General features: G+C 39.9%; 1 protein-coding gene across 1 annotated transcript; it reads right to left on the reverse strand.

The window, feature by feature from the left end:
- Window positions 1-11,183: 11,183 nt before the first annotated feature.
- DHCR7 (7-dehydrocholesterol reductase) lies at window positions 11,184-19,276 on the reverse strand. Its single transcript, XM_040557795.1, has 8 exons — window positions 19,164-19,276; window positions 17,740-17,842; window positions 16,624-16,846; window positions 15,622-15,712; window positions 14,716-14,929; window positions 14,098-14,302; window positions 13,088-13,219; window positions 11,184-12,527 (listed from the first exon to the last, which is right to left on the reverse strand). Exons 2-8 carry the CDS (start codon window positions 17,832-17,834, stop codon window positions 12,063-12,065), a joined length of 1,425 nt encoding a protein of 474 aa, XP_040413729.1. The 5' UTR covers window positions 17,835-17,842; window positions 19,164-19,276; the 3' UTR covers window positions 11,184-12,062.
- Between the last annotated feature and the right edge of the window lie 1,099 nt (window positions 19,277-20,375).

Consider the following 20,375-nt stretch of genomic DNA (forward strand, 5'->3'; position numbering starts at 1 on the left):
ACCGGGGGGCACGGCTGAGCTCGGCCCTCGGGGCCTGCGGAGCCCCGTAGCCGTGCCTCGAGCCCCGGCGCTGCGGCCGGTGCCGCCCCGGGTGGCGGCCATGTGGTGGCACCGCTGCTGGAGTCGGGCACGGGGAGGCTGGGGGGCGGTGGGACCATGTCAGACATCGTTTAGTGGGTGATATTGGTGGTAGGGGGATGGATGGACTAGACGATCTTGGAGGTCTTTTCCAACCTTAACTATGATTTATTTATTGCTATCTCCATCTCTATGTCCCTAAGCACCATGTTCAACCTTTCCTTAAACACCCTCATGGATGGTGACGCCACCACTTCCCTGGGCAACCCGTCCCAATGCCTGACTGCTCTTTCTGAGAAGAAACGTCTCCTCATTTCCAGCCTAAACCTTCCCTGGCGCAACTTGAGGCCATTCCCTCTAGTTCTATCACTAGTTATCTGTGAGAAGAGGCCGACCCCGAGCTCCCCACAGCTTCCTTTCAGGTAGTTGCAGAGAGCAATAAGGTCTCCTCTGAGCCTCCTCTTCTCCAGACTAAACAACCCCAGTTCCCTCAGCCGCTCCTCATAGGACTTGTGCTCCAGGCCCTTCACCAGCTTCATAGCCCTAAATAAATAAAACTGTGCCACATTTATGGCTGTCCATGAACTGGTTAAAGCACTATCTCTGTTCAGGTAGAAGCAGAGGAAGATCGGCCTGTCCTACCCCAATCCACTGACAGCAGGGACAGAGTACGACTTCAAGCAATCATAAATCCAACCTCTAACCGGCGAGCACGTGCTGTTGCCACAAGGACATTCCTTCCCCAGGTCTTTGTATGCAGTTTCCTCAATTATTTTTAAGGAAAAAAGTTTGTATAGTCACAGTAAGCCTTTCATTTATTATTATAACAACATCTAAATATTTCAGTTAAAAACCTCAGTACTCGGCAAATGACCAAAAGAATTTATCAGCTATCTTGAGAGAATCAAAAATACTTGTCAGTTAACAGAGTGGAAGATGCCCTAGTTGCTTCCTGCTTCCTCTCCCTCTTTGACCCAAGGAAAATCTCCAGCTCAGTGCAGCATCAGCAGACAGAGACCAAAATAAATTAGTAGGGCTATGTGCCGGGATTTCTGATCTAGAAAGAGAAAGCCTGCTCTGGCTTCTCATGCCTGCTTTCAGCTTGGTATTGCTGCCCTGGCAAAGGGATGATTCTTCATTAAGTTCTCTAAGACGTTTATGTCCTATTAGTAAATTTTCCAGCTACCAAAATTTCTGAGGCATGCAAGTCTGACTGAGAAAAGGGAAAACTTCAGCAAGAAACAAACAAACAAACAACTCAAATGCAGGTGTCTTGCTGTTCTTTATTAGAAATAAAAATAAAAATTCTTCACCATCCTGCAGCCTTTAGGCTTCCCAGTTCTCATGCTGGAAACAGTAACAAGGCTTCCCCAAAATCACTAGAATACTGTAAAGAGAAAAATGCTGGTAGCTTACAGATAGAGTGGCTATCAAAATGCTACATACCCATGAAAGCTACTCTTTGCCGTTTTACTAACAGATGATGGTGCCTTCCACATTATATAAACTTCAGCTGAGATTTTCAAACATTTTAAATACATTAGTAAGCTGTTTAATGAGATAGGTAAACATTGCTCAGAGCACTCCTCCTATATACCTTGCTATCATTTGCTTTTACTGTTCTTTCTACCCTCTGAATTTACTGTCTCTCAGGCTTCATCCTTCTACCTCCCCCCACACCTTTTCCTTCTCCAGTTCTAGCCTCCCTCACAGCTTCATGTGTTGTCTCGAAGGAAACAGACAGCTATATTAGGATTGACATTAACAGAAAAGAAGGATCAGAATACCACATTCAGGAATCATGATGCTCACAAGCGTGCTGTATCAATACAGTAGTAAGCTGTTCCCCATCAAGCACTTTTTGTGCCTTTTCTGTGCTTGGTCTTGCAAAAGCTACCAGTGTAAAGTCATGCATGGACACCTACATTGGCCTGAGAATCAAGTTCCTCAAGCCTGTGAAGGTGCCAGCTGAGTCACACTATTGCAAAATGCATCTCTATTCATACTCCACATTTAGCACTGGAATATCCTGAATTGTGCAGTTTACTGAATGGAAGGAATTAAGTGTTCCCCCCTCCACTATCAGAAATTATTTTTTTAGATGGTTTTTGTGTCTTGATCTCTACATTCCTGTTAATTTTGGGTTGTTAAAATACTTCAGAAATTATCTGCCATGTAACATGTTCAAATCACCAAAGAAAAAACAATTGATGTTGTCTAAATTAGCTCAAACTGTAAACATGCTTATGAGTTTTTCAATTAAAGCTAGTACATTTAGGAAGCTGTTGTGAATGCTGTGGGCATCTGCTGTCTTCCATGGTTACCAACATGTGAGTGAATAACAGAAAGCTGTTCAAACAAACAGAGAAGTCTTCTTCCACCAGAATACGTAGAATGAGTCCACAAAAAATAATTTCTGACCACAGCTATCAAAGGCTGCTCACAGTATACACCACTACTACTTGTAGCGTTATTGTGAAAGGATAAATGTCATTAATGCTAGCCTACAAGTTAGGCTAGATGCTGCAGAATTAATGTGAAATCAAATTCCAGTTGACATGTTAATACAGATTTTTTCTTCCATATGCACAACTGCCACATAAGTAGATATCAAAGCAGCTTTACTTCATAAATACTCAGAGCTTTAATTTAGTTTGGTATCACAAAATATTTTATGATTTCATTACAGAAATCATGACGGGGAAGATTAGGAAGAAACATTTGTGTGTTAGCTCTAGGATAGCACAAAGATTGGGTAGGCATTTCAGTACCTTGCTATGTAATGGATCCCCAAACTGCAAAAATAAAACTGAAGAATTTGCCACTTTGGCATGCAAGAAGTTAGCATTTGTAAAAACAGAAGTTAGATGGAGATTTTCTGCATTATTCATGAACCTCAAACCCCTTGATTTTATGGTATTGTATGACAATACAACTGTTGGTAGCAGTAATTATGGTAGTACAATGGCAATTTTCAATTCGATATCTTAATTTTTGTTACCTGTGGTCTTCACCTCTACAATCTTTCCATATAAAAACCTTCCAGAAATAGGAAAAATGAATGCTTTCCTTCTATTGTATCTATAGCTGGCTTTACAAAAGAAGCCATGTTTGATCTTACTGAAATCTAGAGCAAAGCTCCTAGCAGAAGGCAAGATTTGGTTCTTAGAGAACAGACAGGCAAACTGTCACTTAAAACTAAATATTATCTTTACTGTAGTTGTGTTTTTTGGAATGTACAGTAGCAAGTACTTTTTTTCCTTTTAAATTAGCCTGTATTATCTCTGACAGCATACAGGGATGAACTAAGCTTAAACAAAGATTTTGCTGAGCTGCTTGTGGACAATAAATTGAGCCAGAACTGTACAGCTGTATATTCTTTCTGTACCTTGCTGCACTGTGCTGTTAATGCTGCACTGTTAACACATCTCATGTATATATAACTTGGTGAGTAAATTTGCTCAAAGAACTCAAGTGTTTGCATGACTAAGAACAACTTTCAGTTGTTCATAATGTTTAAGAGACTAAAAGACTTGAAGCAAGTGCATTTTCTTCACAATTCCTAAAACAATCATTCTCCCTCCCAGACAACCTTTTACAAGTGACTATGCCTGTGATGAGTGTCATTTTGATTAGATGACCAGTAAAGAGATACGTAGGTGCTCAGCAACTTTCAAATAGCATTTTGCATTCACTTCACTGGGTAAATGACAGAAAAATATGTATAAGAATGCTATTAGATCAAATTGTATGAAAATTGCAATTTAAATAGTAAAATGCTTTTTGATTATGGCAAAATATTATGCTTTTTAAGTTATTACTTATTGATACTGCTTATTACTTTTGATGCTGCTTTATGGAACAGTACAAGCAATATGCTTTTGCACATAAGTGTCTTATCTAAGGAAAAAAATAGAGGGCAGATGGTTTCTGGTAATAATCTGAATGCTATTTCCTTATTTTCTCTCTTCTAAATTCTTTTTTCCAATTCTGCTGTCCAAGGAATTTTTATGGAGCTGCAGAAATAAAACCACAGACCTGCCAACAGAAGGATCATTTAAATTCTTCCTCCCTTTACACCACCTAAAATAAAACCATCAGCTGTCTGTTAAATTTACATAAAATGGATTGCAATGTATCCTCAGAGTGGTTTTTCTAAGAAATCCTCCTTCACAAATTATTTGTAAATATAGCCAGAGGAAGCACAGAGGCACTGAGGTAATAGGCAGTGACTGATATGCTCCAGTTTACAAGTTCATGGAGGAGGAGGAAGCCAGTGAACACTGGCCAAAGATTCTGCATTGCCACGGACCAAACTAACAGCTATGAGGTAACGTACAGATTGCTTGTGCACATGATTCAGAGCCAGATTTCTTTCCAGGGAAGACTTCTAAACCTAGGAAAAAAAAAAAAAATCCATATCTCCCAAAAGCGTAGTTTGAAGATGTTTATGTTAAACAGTTAAAATACTGTTATTTTTTCTTGAGGTGTTCTGTATGGAACTATCTTTAGATCTAATGTAAATAGGAACATTAAAAACAACACTGATTTTGACTAAGCTGTTGTCAATAAGGCAGTTAAAACACGGGATACACTGAGCGGCTCTCAACAAGTGAGGTAAAGACATAAATATAGCACTCAAGATAAAACATGTGTTGACTACTGTCTCTTACATACAGCTTTCCCAGTGTTTCATGAACAAAGCAAAGCACATCAGACAGAATCAGAGTGCTGTCTGACTTTTAACTAATAAAACCATCTTTCAAGAGAACTGACTTTTTTTTTTTCCAGGTTGGGGAAGTCCCGATCTGATGAGAGTTTTCAGCTAGAAAGCAAGAGAACTCAGTGGACAAGGCAACTTCTTTTCTATGCTCTCCTTAGATAACGAGTAGGGACAATGCTGCCCAAAGAGACCCAGATCATCCCAGAACCACCAGGCGCCCACAGGATACCAAGTGAAACAGATGCTGGAATGCACTTTTCCAACTCTTCATTTACAGATTCTCAAGACTAAGTTATGTTACAGACATGATCCTTTAGGGACTTCTTTTCTTTTGGGGGATGGAAGATAGGGTGGAAACAAACAAAGAACTGTTAACATAGGGACGGAACAGTTACCTGAGAACACTAAAGTTTACTCCAGAGCAACTTTGCTTCTTTGTAGATGACCATACTGGGTCTTCATAAGTAGGGGAAAGATTTGAAGAGCATGTGCATAGTCTACGCTTCCCATAGTTGTGGCTAAGGACATAGGACTTTATCACATCACAACACTGAACCACTTCATTTAGTTCACTAGCTACAAAAAGCATGAAACAAATCTAAGAGCAATCAGTCAATTTAACATTGCAAAATTCCACTGAAGATACACAACATATGGTATTTAATAATGAGGCACACGTGTCATCGTTGTTGGTTAGAGAAACTTTGCTAATCCAAAGAAGGAACCGTACACTATAGCAGAGCCCAGATTTCTGTCACATCAGTTTAGCTTTAGGGGATATTAGTTATATACATCATAAACATACACACACTTTTACATACAAGACTCGTTTATTAATCTACCCCACTCCTGCTAGAAGCACTGACTTACACGACTGAACAACTAAAGAAGAGAGCTATGCTACACAAAAGCAACTCTCAAAACCAACAACAAGCCAGAAACATTTACTGGTTTTATCTTACAAGAAAAGTAATAAACAAGTAAGGTAAGTACCATCTTCATGGAACGTATGATATAACCTGGAAGATGTAATTGTATCCAGGAATTTCAGAATATTGACGTACCACTGGTAATTTCTATTAAACCGTGCACTTCAGCTGCAATATTTTGAATGTTAACATTATGAAAATTAATTAGGATTCATCTGTGCTCACACTTGATTTTGCTGAATTGTCATGAGTTGTCTTCTCTTTAGGTGCATTCCACATATTTATTTGCCTGCTTTCTTATCTTTCAGGGAAGGTAGTGACATAGATGATATATAATCAAAAGCTGACACAGCTGTTTTTGCTGGAGGAAAAATGGCCAAGGAGAAAGAACACTGCCTCTTCACTGGCAGGAGCTGAGATTTTTGTTGTTGTTGTCTTACCACATATTTTGAGGTAGTGCAAACCTTCCAGCTACAACTGTGAACAATTTACTCAAGTTTGCCATCTGTTTTGGTGTCTTCCTACCTGACTTTTTTTTTTTTTCAGATGGGTTTTTAAACACTAAAACCTACAGAACTTCCAAGCTACTATGTATCTAGAAATGCTTAGAAAACTACTTCATAGGCAACTGTAAGTACACTTTAGCAAATCACAAGAGGAGGCATCACTCCAATAACATGATTTTATAATGACAACAATAGGATATTAAAAATATCAGAAGCAAGTGACATTTTAACATCTGATAGTAGTCCTCAGTGCTGAAGCATCTGTGTCCTTTCTCTTTCTTTCTCCACCTAATTACATCATGGTTGTAAACCACTTCTTTTTAGCTACCACTGGTGCCTCCCACACCAGGACTCAGGACTGCCTGGTACACTCGTGGACTGCATCAAAGATTTGCTTATGTGACTTACAGGGGAAAGTGCTCATTAAGGGCTTGCATGACCTGCAGTTTTTTATACAACAAAATGATTCTTAGTATTAACTACCACCTTCTGGCTACAAATACCAAGCAAAATATATTTTCCAGATGGGAGCTGGTGACCTAAGAGTGTCCTCAGAGGAAAGAACGGGCACACTTCAAAATATTTTCTGAGCTTAAGATAGCCACTTGCTTGATACATTCATTTCTAGTGTAAGTGAAATTCTGGACGTGGTATCATGTTTTTGCCTCAGAAGCGATCGGTTTTGTAACACCACTCACTGAAGATATTGAACAGTTGAATGCATTTCCCACTACCAGTATGTTTTTTCTGTCTGCAGAGAAGTTTCTGTGAATAAAGAGGTTAATTTTACAAACAATGAAGTAACTCAAACTAACAGATTACTTAACATGTGCTTAGCTCACCTGTTTAAGTACATTCTAAGTACATAGAAATTGATAGCAAGCTTCCTTTTTCAAAGAGAGATAAAGATGGATATGTGGTTGTAGACACTGCTGGATTTGGGCAAGCATTACTGCAATGCGAAGCATATCAGACCAAGAAAAATCCTAACTATATCATACAAATTAGTTATTCTCTAAGTCAAGTACTTACACACTGTGCAAAAAAATATTTAATTGTCCTGCTAGACTGCTTCCGTCCTACTTCCTGGCATGCTAAGTTTACCTGTAGGTCAAAGAAGGACATACTCAAACTTAATAAACCTGAGTTCATTCACATAACCAGGCTGTAAGTATCTTGGACTTAAAGTCCCTCAAGAATTACCTTCCAAAGGAAGATACTTAACAGAAAAATTGGGTAATTCAAGTACAAAGCTTAAGAACACTCATAAAAGAATTATTTGGTTTCAATCCTTTCAGTATTTGAGTATTTTCAGTATTCAGAGAATTGAGGCTTTTTTCATGTTAGGGAAGTTTGCATTAATAGTGCTGCCATGTGGTATAAGATCAAATTCAGCAGTAATAAATTCTAGTCCACATCAATGTCAAAATTATATCCTGAAGTTCTGCACTCTAATCACAGTAGAATGAATTCACGTCACGTAGTCAGCCTCTTTGAGTTTATAGCCGATGGCTGATAATGCAAAATGGAAGTTTCATAGCGCTAGCGTAAGGAAAATGCTCAGACAGTTGTCCTGAAAGCAGTTATCTTCTTGCTAGCTACCACAACTCACTTAAATGTTTCCCCAAGCACCCCTGACTCCTAACAGATGCACCAGACATATATAAGAGCTACAACTGTAGCTTAAAGTTTTGCACAAATTGTACTTTTTTTTTTTAATCTAGGTTTACTAAACTGGATCAGACTTCTATCTAGTTCAGTAATCTGCTTGACAAAAAAGGCTTCAGAAGTTAACTCATGTATTACTTAACCATGAATAAATCAATAACTCTTATATAATTCTTTTGAACCAATATAAAGATTTGTTTAAAATCTTTGTTAAAATGTTAACTTGAATAAGTTAACTAACTCCTACAACTTCTTGTTACCATGAATCAAATTTATGTATGTAATATGGAAAAAATGTATTTTTTTTTCATTTTTAATTTCATGCACACTTTTAGGCTTTTTTTTTTTTCCATCTGTATTCATTGAAGCAGAAGAATACAATATTCCATTTTTATTTTCAATCGCACATCACTTTTAACCTTCAGTGAAGATAGTGCAATATTTCAGTTAGCCCAATACAGGTTTGGGTTAAAGGCAGCATACGATGTGAATTTACACTGATAATTCAGAACAGAAAATATTTTGTAGCTGCCACCATGAGGCAACGGCATGTATTGCTATTGTCTGAATAAAGCTGGAACTGAGTAATCAAATTTCCTTATATTCTGCACACAACACTTTCAACAAGTCACTGAGTTGTACAGAGTTACGGATTTTGAAAAGGTGCTTACAGGTTTAAAGCCTTAAAGCATTACGTATGCTACAGTTCAACAACGAAATGTGTCAGCATTCTTGCAGGCTGCATTATAATAAATTGAACTGCAACTTTGCATGAAGAGTTATAAATTAATAGCATTTCTGAAACCAGGTCTCCACCTTTCCGAATAAGGAAACTTACTGCAATGCCATCTAGTGATAGGATTTTTAAATGTGGGAAGGCATCCTCCCTCTCTAGATGTATTGGAGGTCCCCCACTCCCTGCCATCTGGGGATCAGGTACTTACAGTCTACAGGAGCAATCCACTAGAAGGTTGTGATTTTTTCCCTGCTTAGATCTATGGCAATCTGGAGCTTGCTCAGCCTGTTGCACCCTGCTCATAGGCTTTTGTTATTTTTCTTCCTGCAATAGTCCAACCAAAGTAAATACATTAAAATACCATGCTTGTAACTTCTTTACTGCTCTGAGTAACTATCAGAAGCTTTTGTTGTATTTTTCCATTATTTTTAAAAGGAGTTTAATCAATATCATTTTTACAAATATTGTAAATCTTATTTTTTTTTAAAATTTCCAACATTTTACAGACATATGCTCTTAAAATTTGATAGATAGTATTAACAGCATTGTATGAAATAGCAGAGCAAAGTTAATCTAACACATACCCACAAGTTCTCCGAAGTAAAATACATATTGACATACTTTTTGGCATTCTGGAGGAAACAAATTTAAAAATGCCTATAACACAAAATGTGGCAGACTTCACCCTATCTGACAATGAACAAGTCAATAGTCTTTTAAAATGATTCAGTTTTAAAGGCTTACATCAGTTAGATATTGCTTAGTGCATTGCTTACATATCATGGTAGCATGAAGCCTACAGAATAATTTTTTAATGCTTCTGCAAGTATCATTTATTTGTAAGAAATGCAAATCTGAATGGAATTAGCACTCTTTTTTTAGCCAGATGCAAACCCCTGTTAAACATACAGACTGAATCAATACAAACTGTATGCCACACAGATGAAACATAAATGAAGATCTGTATGGACAGCATGAAAGCCTCAAGAACCAGAATCTGTCATCCTTACAACAAATAGGATGCGAGTTTAATGCAGTGATGGCCCCTTGATTGAAAAACCTTGCAACTAATTGCTTCCTACCATGACTTTAACAATCTGGACAACAAAGAATTCTCACTTGCAGCAGCTGGGTTATCTACAGGGTAAAGCATTCTAAGCAGTGGCAGCAAATTCTGCATCAAATACACAGATACAAATCTTTCCATGCTCCACTGTCAGACTGTACAGAAAAATCTTTGAGTAATATTAGATGTAACAAATTGCTTTAGAGAATCATATGAATGCATAATACTCTAGTTATTCACAGTACTACCCTTTCTCTTCAAATTTCCTCAATTTTATTTTTAAAATGCTGATGTTTTTATTGGTCTTAATTGGGCAATTTCTTCCACTAATCATCTGGGATTTATCAGTGAGAAAAGCATCCTATGCTGTGCAAGGCTACTGTGATTTCTGTGCAAGGCTACTGTGATTTAGAGCCCAGATTATCTTGCAATATTGAAAAAGCCTTGGCGTTAACAGCAAGTTGTCAGTACAACTTCCAAGGTTACTCAAGAAAATGATGCAAGTATGTGTTCTTATGCAAGCTGAGAAAAGAAACTATCGGATTACTCCTGGAAAATCTGGGTCAACCTAAAGCTACGAGGTACTAGCAACTGTTGGGGTCCAAAAGCCCCAGAATCCCACACTATTTTCCTTTCCTCTGAAAAGAGTGCTCTCAAATCAACTCTATTACAAGCACTAGATTAAACTTAAAGTGTAACACTTCTATGAGATTTCGTACTGCCAGTTGCATCATCAGTCCATTGTGCTTAAATATGCAGATTTCAAGCAGTATTTGACAATTTAAAGACATTAAGTCTGTAACCAGCCATTACAAAACCAGAGCTTTTTTACTCCATTGGCATTCTTTGGGATTTGAGAGTAGAGGTTGTCAGATACAGCTACATGCACCTCCATGAAATACACTGTCATGGAGTACTGAAACATGTTAACCCCCAAATAATAAAATAGTTATGAGGCCTACAGATAGTAGGTGCCAAATGGTGCTAGTTACGCTTCTCCAAGAAGGCATCTCTACATCTCTATTCATGCTTGTACATCCAGCCCTGAAACAAAGACAAACTTTGTGACGCATTTGTTCTCTAGGTCTGCAGAGACCCTTTTTCACCTAGCAAAAAGGTGATATTCTTCCCTTCAGGGAATGCTGCAACAGAATTAAAACACGTACTCACCAACACATCACATTCAGATCTGCCACAAAGATCAGTGTATCCAGCAACTTCTACAAGAAGCCAGTACGTAGTTATCTACTTACTGTAAAAACTAACTGTATATTTGTGAACATAACTACTAAGCTCATTACAAGAGGCACAGTTGGTATTCTGAGCCCTCTTTTAATATTTTTTCTTTGTGCAGTCTTAAATTTGCTCCTTGGATTGTATTCTTTGAAGAGCTCCTTTTGAATCCTATCACTTGGAAAGGTAACTATGTAACATGGAAAGAAACAGCTGAAAGGAAAATTAGGGTTTTTTTTGTTTGTTTTTTTTTTTTTTAATTCAAACCACTCATTTATTTCTTAAACTATTACAAATGTTATTTTAGGCAAAAGTGACAGAAAAGGTTTTCTACCCACACTAAAGAAGTCAATGTATGATTAGCATCTTCATCAAGAAAGTTTGGTTTCTGTATCAAGACAATACCCAATTGGTCATGGACCATGTTTGTCTGGTGCTGTAGACTAATGCAATTAGTCTACTGTAATTAACGTAGCTATACCAATTTATACCAGCTTTCACAAATATTTGTGAATCAGATTACACCAGTCTTCCAAAACACTAGCTTAGGATAAGCCTCAGTATTTCCCAGGTTCAACTCTTCAAAATCAATGAGCAATAAAGCCTGCCTCAGGGAATTACTAATCGTAGGTTATGAGTGTCACAAGCAACCACGTCATAAAGTTTCTTTCATAAACTGAACACACAGTTATTTTCCTACTCTCCTAATTCACTGGCAGCTGGTTCCAAAAACCTTGGTGCTCTGAAGGGTAAGACTTCCTCCCAGTATTGGAGAGATTTCAGGAATGCATTCAGTGCATGTAACTTTTCTTCAAGTCCAAGTTAATTTAAAGAAAAAAAAAAAACAGTTCCAGGTGAAACAGTCTTTTCTTTTTCTTTTTTTTTTTTTAAATACAAATATATCTAAAAAGGCCATTTCAGTGCCTTATTTCATTTACTTTAAACAGTCTGCCTGCTTACTAGAAGCATGTTCCTTCATTACATCCAGGATTATTCTCCAGACACCTTTTCTTTTCCCAAGCATTATTAAGTGTCCTTCCCAAAATATTTTTTGTTAGTTTAACTGTATGGATCAACTCTTTTTGTCTCAAAAATTTTTGTTTCCCCGGATTCTGTGTTAGCCTTAAAATACTGCTGGTATAAGCCGGTAAGGCACTGCAGCAGTGTAGCGCTTCCAGTCCTTCCCGTATTTGCTGAAACAACGGTGTTCATCCCTAATGCAACGGTGAGTCAACAGAATAGTCATATAAATGATGTAGAAATAAGGCAAGATGTGTTCAAACCCACAAGTCAGGCAGTAGGCCAGGGAGCCCATCAAATCTCCTGTGTAGTTAAAATGGCGTGCCCAGCCCCAAAATCCTGAGGTCATCAGCTTGCTGTAGTACTTGGTCCCATCCACAGACATGTAAGAGCACTCAATGTATTCTGGCTTCTTCCCCCATATCCTGCAGTTGCCGTTTGTACGCCGGAAGAGGTCTTTCTGGTGGTTCGTCATTCTGAAGATATAATAGCCTACCAAGCCCAACATCAAGACCCCTATGGCACTGGCTGTGCTCAGCTGCACAGGGTGGTAAACCAAATATAAACCCTGGGGAGCAGAAAAGAGACAATCAGTGCTTCACTTTAAAAATATGCTTAGGATGCCAGACTAATTCCTTGACCTCCAGTGACTGAGAACGGAGGGGAAAAAAAAAGTACCAGTAAAACTATGGAATATTTTCAGAAAATATTTTCTGCTTGCTACGTTGCCTCTGTCTCTCTTTCCAAAATTGCATTTCATAAGACAAACAAGAATAAGGGAGAAGTCGTGAAGATGCAGACTAAATGAGGTAGGGGAAAATAAAACCACACAAACAAAAACACCCAACATCCAGGAGTACAGAAAGGGCCTGAAAGGATTTAGAAAAAATATACAGACACAACAGACAGTGTCAGAAAGGGATACAAAAAATGGAGAGGAAAAGACGTCAATTCCATGCAGGGACAGTAGGCTCTACTACAAGCATACTGCTATAAGAATATTACAACAGTTAGTTAGCATTCAAACCATTAAGAAAGAAATTAAGATACAAATCATTCTGCTGGGAAGAGCAGTTCTGGAAGGTTTCCTTCATTTTAGACCAAACATCTATTGTACCACATTTTTACCTGCAGAGTGTAGAGGTAAGGCAACCAAACACAGTCTCCCCAGCCCAAGTACCATCCAAAATGATCATGGCAGATATCAATCGTTTTCAAATACCAGGCTTCATTCCAGAAGAAGTCCAAAACATAAATACCCTGAAACAGAATGATTCTACTTTAATAACACAGTGCTGTCACCTGTCATCCTGTCTACCAGTAACAACCTAATCTTTTGTTCTGTCTTGCAACAAAAATCTCAAAGCTGATGTGTTTTCATTTTAACACGTCAAAAATAAAGGCATTAAGAGGAACATAACATGTACAGCAGAGATCTATAATACAACTGTATAGCTAAAGCAATAATAAGTAATACAGAGCAGTATTAACCAAAATAAATTAGCATGTGGAGAACAGATGCATTACCTAAGGACGTACACTTAAGAAATGCACTTGCATTTTATTGCTCCTGCCTCTCAGAGAGTAGGAATAGAGCTTCTGTTAAGTAGGCTCCCACTTATACATATGAATAAATTCAAACTATTAGTTGTATTTATTACTTTGGGGTCTCCTCAGGAGAAAACATAGCACTGGAGTGGCTATTTTTAGGTGTTGGAGACATCTGCATTTCTGCATGTCTTGAGGAAAATAAATAAATAAATAATGCAAAGCTCTGCACTCAAAAAAAACCTGCCCCAATCGTGCTCCAAGTAAAGCCACAGAATGTTGTCATTGTTCTCTCTGGATTCAAGATCAAGCTAGAACATAGGCTCAGAAAAATCTCTCTTAATTTAAGCCTATACTGAAATCTGCTGGCACAGGCATAACTATGACAGTGGTAGCACACTGGATTATTCACAGGGACATGCTGAATGAAAGAAAGTGTCCAAAGAAGCAAGTCCCAAAGCATCAACACTGAATGACATTGTTCAGGCCAGGAAGAATAATTTAAGTTTGGTTTCAATGCAAGAACTTTTTCCTACTTTAATACTAGTTTATTTCCAAACTGGTAACTTGTTTTCCTCCTCCAAATTTACCTGCAGGACATTGACGAGGATCATGGAGTTGGTTACTTGACCATACAGCTCCTGTTGTTTAGCAGCATAGGAAAGGTTAATCAGAGTCCAGGCTACAATACCAGGGCGCCCATTGAAGAACAGCTTGAAATCAAACCACTTTCCTATTCGAGGGTTAAATTCAATCCCCATCATGTAGTCGTAAAAGAAGTTGCCAGTGAATTTGCTAGAAAGCATAAAAGACTAAAAATTTATATTGTTATAACAAATACACATAGTATTCTGACTATACATTTCAGATAATTTCCTAAGGGGCCTGATATAACAATAATAAAAATTATAAGACCATGTAATGCAATATAAGGTAACAATTGATTAAACTAAAGTATTACAGTACAAGAGATAAATTGTAGCTTCAGAGGCATCGTGTTTAAACTTGCTATCACTTCCCAGGAGTCCAACTATAACCTTATTTGTTAGTCATAAATAAAACAGATGCATCCATGACACCAAGGATGCCACAGTCACACGACATGCAGCATGAAACACAATGGATGGTGCATGTCTTAAAGTAAAGAACCACAGTTCTACTTTACTATATGTCTGATTTCCTTGTAGGCTCTTATTAAAGCAACATACCAGTCTTTGGCATTAGTAGGGAAAAAGTAGCCTTTTATCATTGCAAATGTGGAAACTACATATCCCAGGATATTGGCACACCAGAGGAGAGGAATCCAATTGTCAAAAATGATGGTAGGCGAGAACCAGTGGAAGTAATAGGCATTTGCAAACCAAAGTACATGGGTTATGATCCAAGCCTGGAGTCCATTGATTTCATACTTATTTACTACACCTGAAGTAGGAAGGAAAAAAAATCAGTATTACTGATATTACATTAGTACAGTTATTAATAAGGATATGCATACAATAGCCATGGCAATCAAGCGCTCATGAAGTGACCTACCCTCCTTACCTCCCTTGAATGTCGTCTTCCTAGTTAAGTATCTTGCGGCACTTTTCTGAGTTTCATTAGATTCTGCCACAACCTGTAGGCTAAGATTTTTCTTAACTCTCTTCACAAAAGGGTGGATTTGTAATCTCACTTACAATCAGCCAAGCTCTCAAGTCATCCTCTGTCACACTTAGCCCACATCACACATTCTGCTCAAGTCTTGCAGGTTAACTTGGCTCAAATAAGATGTGACTGCATTGTCAGATTCTAGCAATAGTCTGCTGTTGATTTAAAGCACCAAAATTATCAGTCTGTATTTTTCCACTGCTGATATTGTCCTTGCTGTATTTTACTTAAGTATGAACAGATCACCTAATTATATGATAAATAGCTTTTTAAGAGAGAGAAGTTCTGTAATTTATTCTAAAAGAAGATGAATATTTGTTTGATTGTTTGAAATAAGCATATTGAAAGTGAAAACATTTATGTCCACCTTTCCTGCAGGTATGTACAGATTATTAAGGACTAAATAAAGAAATACTATAATTTAGAAAGTGTGATTATGTTGTGGTACATCCCAAGAAATAACTTACCAGCAGGAGTGACAGCACCTTCTTGTATACCTCCTACATATCCAGGAAGAAACTTGTGGCAGAAGTCAGGAACAAACACATACAAAATCACCTAGAAGTGAGGGAACATATTAACAGTAAGAAAACAGACAAGACAAAACCCAAAAAAGTTTCATACACATACTAAAGATAACAGTTTCAATTAGATAAGCAAATATTACAAGATTAGCTGTTGTGATTTTAGACCAGTAATATGTCCAAGCTACAGAACAATTTTAAACATGCCCTTCACATATGGTTGTAAGCCTTTTTTGGCTGAGAGAGGACTGTTTCTAGTTAGATTTGGGTCCTTATCCTTTAATTTTAAAACATTATACTTAAGTAACTTTCCAATTTGGAAAACAACAGCAGTAGTTTGCTAAGTTTGAAGATATTTTACAAAAAAAAAGTCACAAATAAACATTCTTTTAGAGTTTGTCTATAGAAAAATACATCCCTTCTGCAGTTACTTTATGATAGTACTTATTGTGTATTAATTTAAAGTAAATCAGTATTTTTGTTATATGGTCAGTTTATCTTAACCACATCATCTCTTGTATAAGTCTCTTGTAGAAGTCATCCATCTAAAGCATCTGAATTTATATTGTATGAAATACTTATATCACAGAGTTATCTGTGAGAACAAGCAATACTGAGATTTATCTAGCTGCATTATCCTGTCCTGACTCACTGCCACACACAATGATTTAGCATGGTATTATATGAGACTCAACAGAAAGAACAGCACTTGTGAGGCAACCTTCTTTCACTGTAAGACCAGAACTGGTATCTTGAGTGCTTAAAACCTATATAATCTCTTAGTAATTCCTGAAATTTTCATCTGACAGACTATTTTGCCATTATGTAAAAAAAAAAAAAATACAGTATTCCAGTTAGTTCTACCCTTCTTTCATCTGAAGGATAGATACATGCTTGTACACCCACACAGACACACTACAACTACATTGTAATTCAATAATATACCTGGAAGGCAACCCAAATAATATAGATGCCAGCAGCTGTATAGGTCAGTGTAGGAGTCTTGTTCCAGATGTCAGACAGATGTTTATTCCTCATGAGCAAGTCAATGAGCGGATCAGTCAGAGAGCACTTGTACTGGTCACAGGACATTATGAAATAATACACAATAAGTGGTGCGAACATGAGCAGGAAAAGGATGCTTGCCAAGGAAAACCAGTCTACCTCCCTGTAATCCAAAACAGAACATTTTTTTTCAGCTTTCAGTTACGACAGCAGTTCTGATTAAGTCAAGCAATTTTATTTTTCAGTGGTCTTTTTAGACTAACTGGATGAAAATGGAAAATATTTTTAGAGCACATACGTTTCTTTGGGTCAAACAGTGACAGGAAGTTTAGCATGTTACATACTTTACCACAAACTGTTATAAACCGATGTTAGTTAATTAGAGCAACATAACAGATAACATCTCCCCTCCAAAAAGCACACTATTATTACAGTCTTCACATGTTTGATAGCAGTCACAGGTACTACTGGTAAAGCATTCAGTTGGAGGTGGTAATAGAATCACAATACCATGCAAAGCTTGGAAACACAGATGAGATAGACCCCGAACAGCCAAAAGCTGAACATGCTCCAGCACCACTTTCTGTGGTAAGAAACCATATGGACACCCGCTGCTGTTTTCAGCTGCAGTACAGTACTCCACTAATATTTTCACCACACTCTACCAACAGGAATATGTGCCATAAACCTTGCTGCTGCAAGTGGTGTCAGCTGGCAGTACCACAGACGGATGCCTGTTTTCCAAATTGCAGCAAATATTTTGTTTAGCCTTTGAAGAAACTACAAATTTCACTGAATATTATGGTTTGTTTTTCATTTTGCAAGAAGGGTTGTATTTTAACCCAAGCCATCTGGCAAGCTCCATATTTAAAAACCTTGAGGAACTCTTCTTTGGCACCTGTTACTACAGCTCATTAACCAGGAGCTTTCAACGTTAGGTCAATGTACCCATGTTTTGAAAACAGAGTAAAGATTAAAAAGAATGTAACATCTGTAAGAGTACGTAGGAACCGATTTGAAATACAGTGACTAATTAGGGTCATCAACTTCTCTCACCATGCTCTTCCCCACTGGACTTGAGAAGCTTGAGTATCATTTTGGATGTTTTTGTGGTTTCGTTCTTCAGATTTTTTCTCCTTGTGGGCTGCCATGGCGTTCTCTGTGAAAGCAAATATTCATACTGTTACTCCAGCTTGTTCTCACTAGGTCTTTTGGCTCTACTGAAAAGAAATACTAGTTATTAAAAACAATTAAATAGCTTTCAATTATGAGAAATTTTGGAGCGAAGAAGAGGAAAGAAAAAAAAAAAATCTTTCCTAAATCCTTCTGGCCTGGTCTGGCCTCATCCCCAAGGCCCTGCCTGGCCATCCCAGGTCCGTGTCTGACGCTGGTTCCCTTCACCAGGCCTGACCCTGACCTTCATCCCTTGGCTGATGGCCCGGCCCGGCCTTGGCCCAGCTGCATCACCACTGGCCTGCCTGGCAATCACGGAATGTGGCCCTGACCTACTGACTGACTTCCCTCGGTTATCAGAAGTGCTAACCGCCACCTTATGTTTCAGCAGAGACATGTAAAATACTGTCAGAGGCAGACATTTGGCTGAGATGTGAGACAGAAGCAGTCTCATTCCAGGTGTAAATGCTTCCATGACAAGGTTTCTAATGCAAGTAAAGCACTAATCTAAAGACAATGCTATTGAGCACGTTCAAGAGAAAATAGACTGAAGAGACTTACTGTACCAACGTCAGAGTGCAGAAGTTTAGTCCAGTTAGTGGCGTCAGTTTTGCTTTACAATAGTAATTTTGCAAAGACAGAAAGGCTCTTAACCAGGAAGCATCAGTCAGAAGAATTTTGGCTGGATGAAGCCTTTGAAGTTATTCAATTCAGCCCCACCTATCCGTGTTGAACGCAGGGCCAGCTTAGACCAGACTGCCCAGTTAAGTTTTGCATATTTCCAAGGATTCCCCATGATTTGTCAGTCTTACTGAGAAAGCAGGCCTCTTCTCTAAGAGAGAAAATAAATCCTAGGCTGAGGCTTTTCATGGCATTTAGATTTGTCCAGGGCTCCTATGTAACCAAAAGGCCGGTCACTCTGCAGAGCCGTGAACGGGATTTGAGAACTGCTCAGCCTGCTGAGCGCTTGCAAAAACCCTGCCTGCAGCTGGCAGCACCTGGAGGTTTGTGCAAGCCCCCCCCAGAGTTATCAGTAATCCCACCAAACAGCACAGAAACACGGTGACCAACCCGTTACTAAAACTGTAAGCGGCTAAATAATAAAGAACAGCCTTCCGCCAGGCTGCATGCGGGATCCACACCTTCCCCCCTGCTTACAGCTGCCATCAAGATTCGCCTTTCTACGCAGCAGCCTGAACAACTGCCTGCCTAAGCCTACCCTAGTCTGAGGTTCCTGCTCCTCTTCCCACACCCCCTTCCCAGCTCCTCAGCCACCTGCCCACCGCGAGGGGGCCGCGGGCACCCACCTGCAGGCAGCGGCCGCCGGGCCTTCCTCACCTCACCTCACGCGCCTCCCGCCGAGCCGAGCCGAGCCCCCCAAAGCGCCTCGCCCCCCGCCCCAGCCCAGCTCGGTCCCGCCCCCTCCTCGCCGCGCCGGCCAATCGGCGCCGCGCTCCCCTCCTCCCCGCGCCACCCCATTGGCGGAGCGCGCTCAACCCATGGGCCGAGCGGCGGCGCGGGGCGGCCCTGGGGGGTTCCCGCTGCCGGCACCGCGCGGTGCGGCCCCGCCTCGCGGCCTCGGCCGTCAGCCCCCGCAGGCCGGCCGTGTGGCTCCGGGCTGTGCCGGCTGCTGGGTGCCCGGCACCCGTTCAGCCACCCTGCGCCATCTGCGTGCTGCGGGGCCCTGCAGCTTCAGCACAGAGGCCTCTGTGCAACACCAGTGGTGTGCTGGGGGCAAACAGCCCGAAATGCAGCAGAAACGCCCTCACCTTGGCTTTCCACAGCCCAGCACTGAAATCCTAGAGTGTAACCATCACCTGTGCACCTCCTCTGTTTTCCCCGTTGCTCCTCAAGGCACAGCTCCTCGCCCTCACACAGTATTTGCCATGCAGCTTGCAGGATGTGATCCCTCCCGGCTGCCATGGGGTGACATGCTGTCTGAGGGTCAGCGGCTGAGGCTGGTCTGCTTGAGCTTCCAAAGTAACAGCCACAGACATTGAACACACAGTGGGCGACTGAGTTTATGACTGCTCCAGTCACCACCTTTGACAGAGCAGGCACACTATGAGCAGTGGTGGTACCAAAGGCCAGATTTGGCCATCATGTAGGAAAGATCACTAAAAAGAACAAAGATTTTGAAAGAAAAGGACCTGATGCCCAAGGAGACAATTTAGTACAGGATAACGTTAGGAAGCATCCTATAGATGAGGAGGCTCACGGCAGCCAAACACAGGACGGGTTAGCCCTAAGGAACCCTTCGACTTGGGGCGTTGCGCCCTGAAGCTGCTTTGGTGCTGCACGAGGTCAGACAGCATGCAGACCACTGCGTCCTGCTCCATATTGCCCCATTGCCTTCAGTACTCCCACTCTGACCTAGGTTCGACAGACACCTCTCAGAGGGTGATAAAATGATAAAAAAAAGAGGGCCAAAATGGCCGAGGCGGGGTAAGGAGGCACAAGGGGAAGGCCCATCGGGGGACCTGCACCGGGGATTGTGGCAGCAGCTCGCAGCCAGACCG

Source organism: Cygnus olor, chromosome 5, assembly GCF_009769625.2.
Source record: "Cygnus olor isolate bCygOlo1 chromosome 5, bCygOlo1.pri.v2, whole genome shotgun sequence".
NCBI classification, from domain to species: domain Eukaryota; kingdom Metazoa; phylum Chordata; class Aves; order Anseriformes; family Anatidae; genus Cygnus; species Cygnus olor.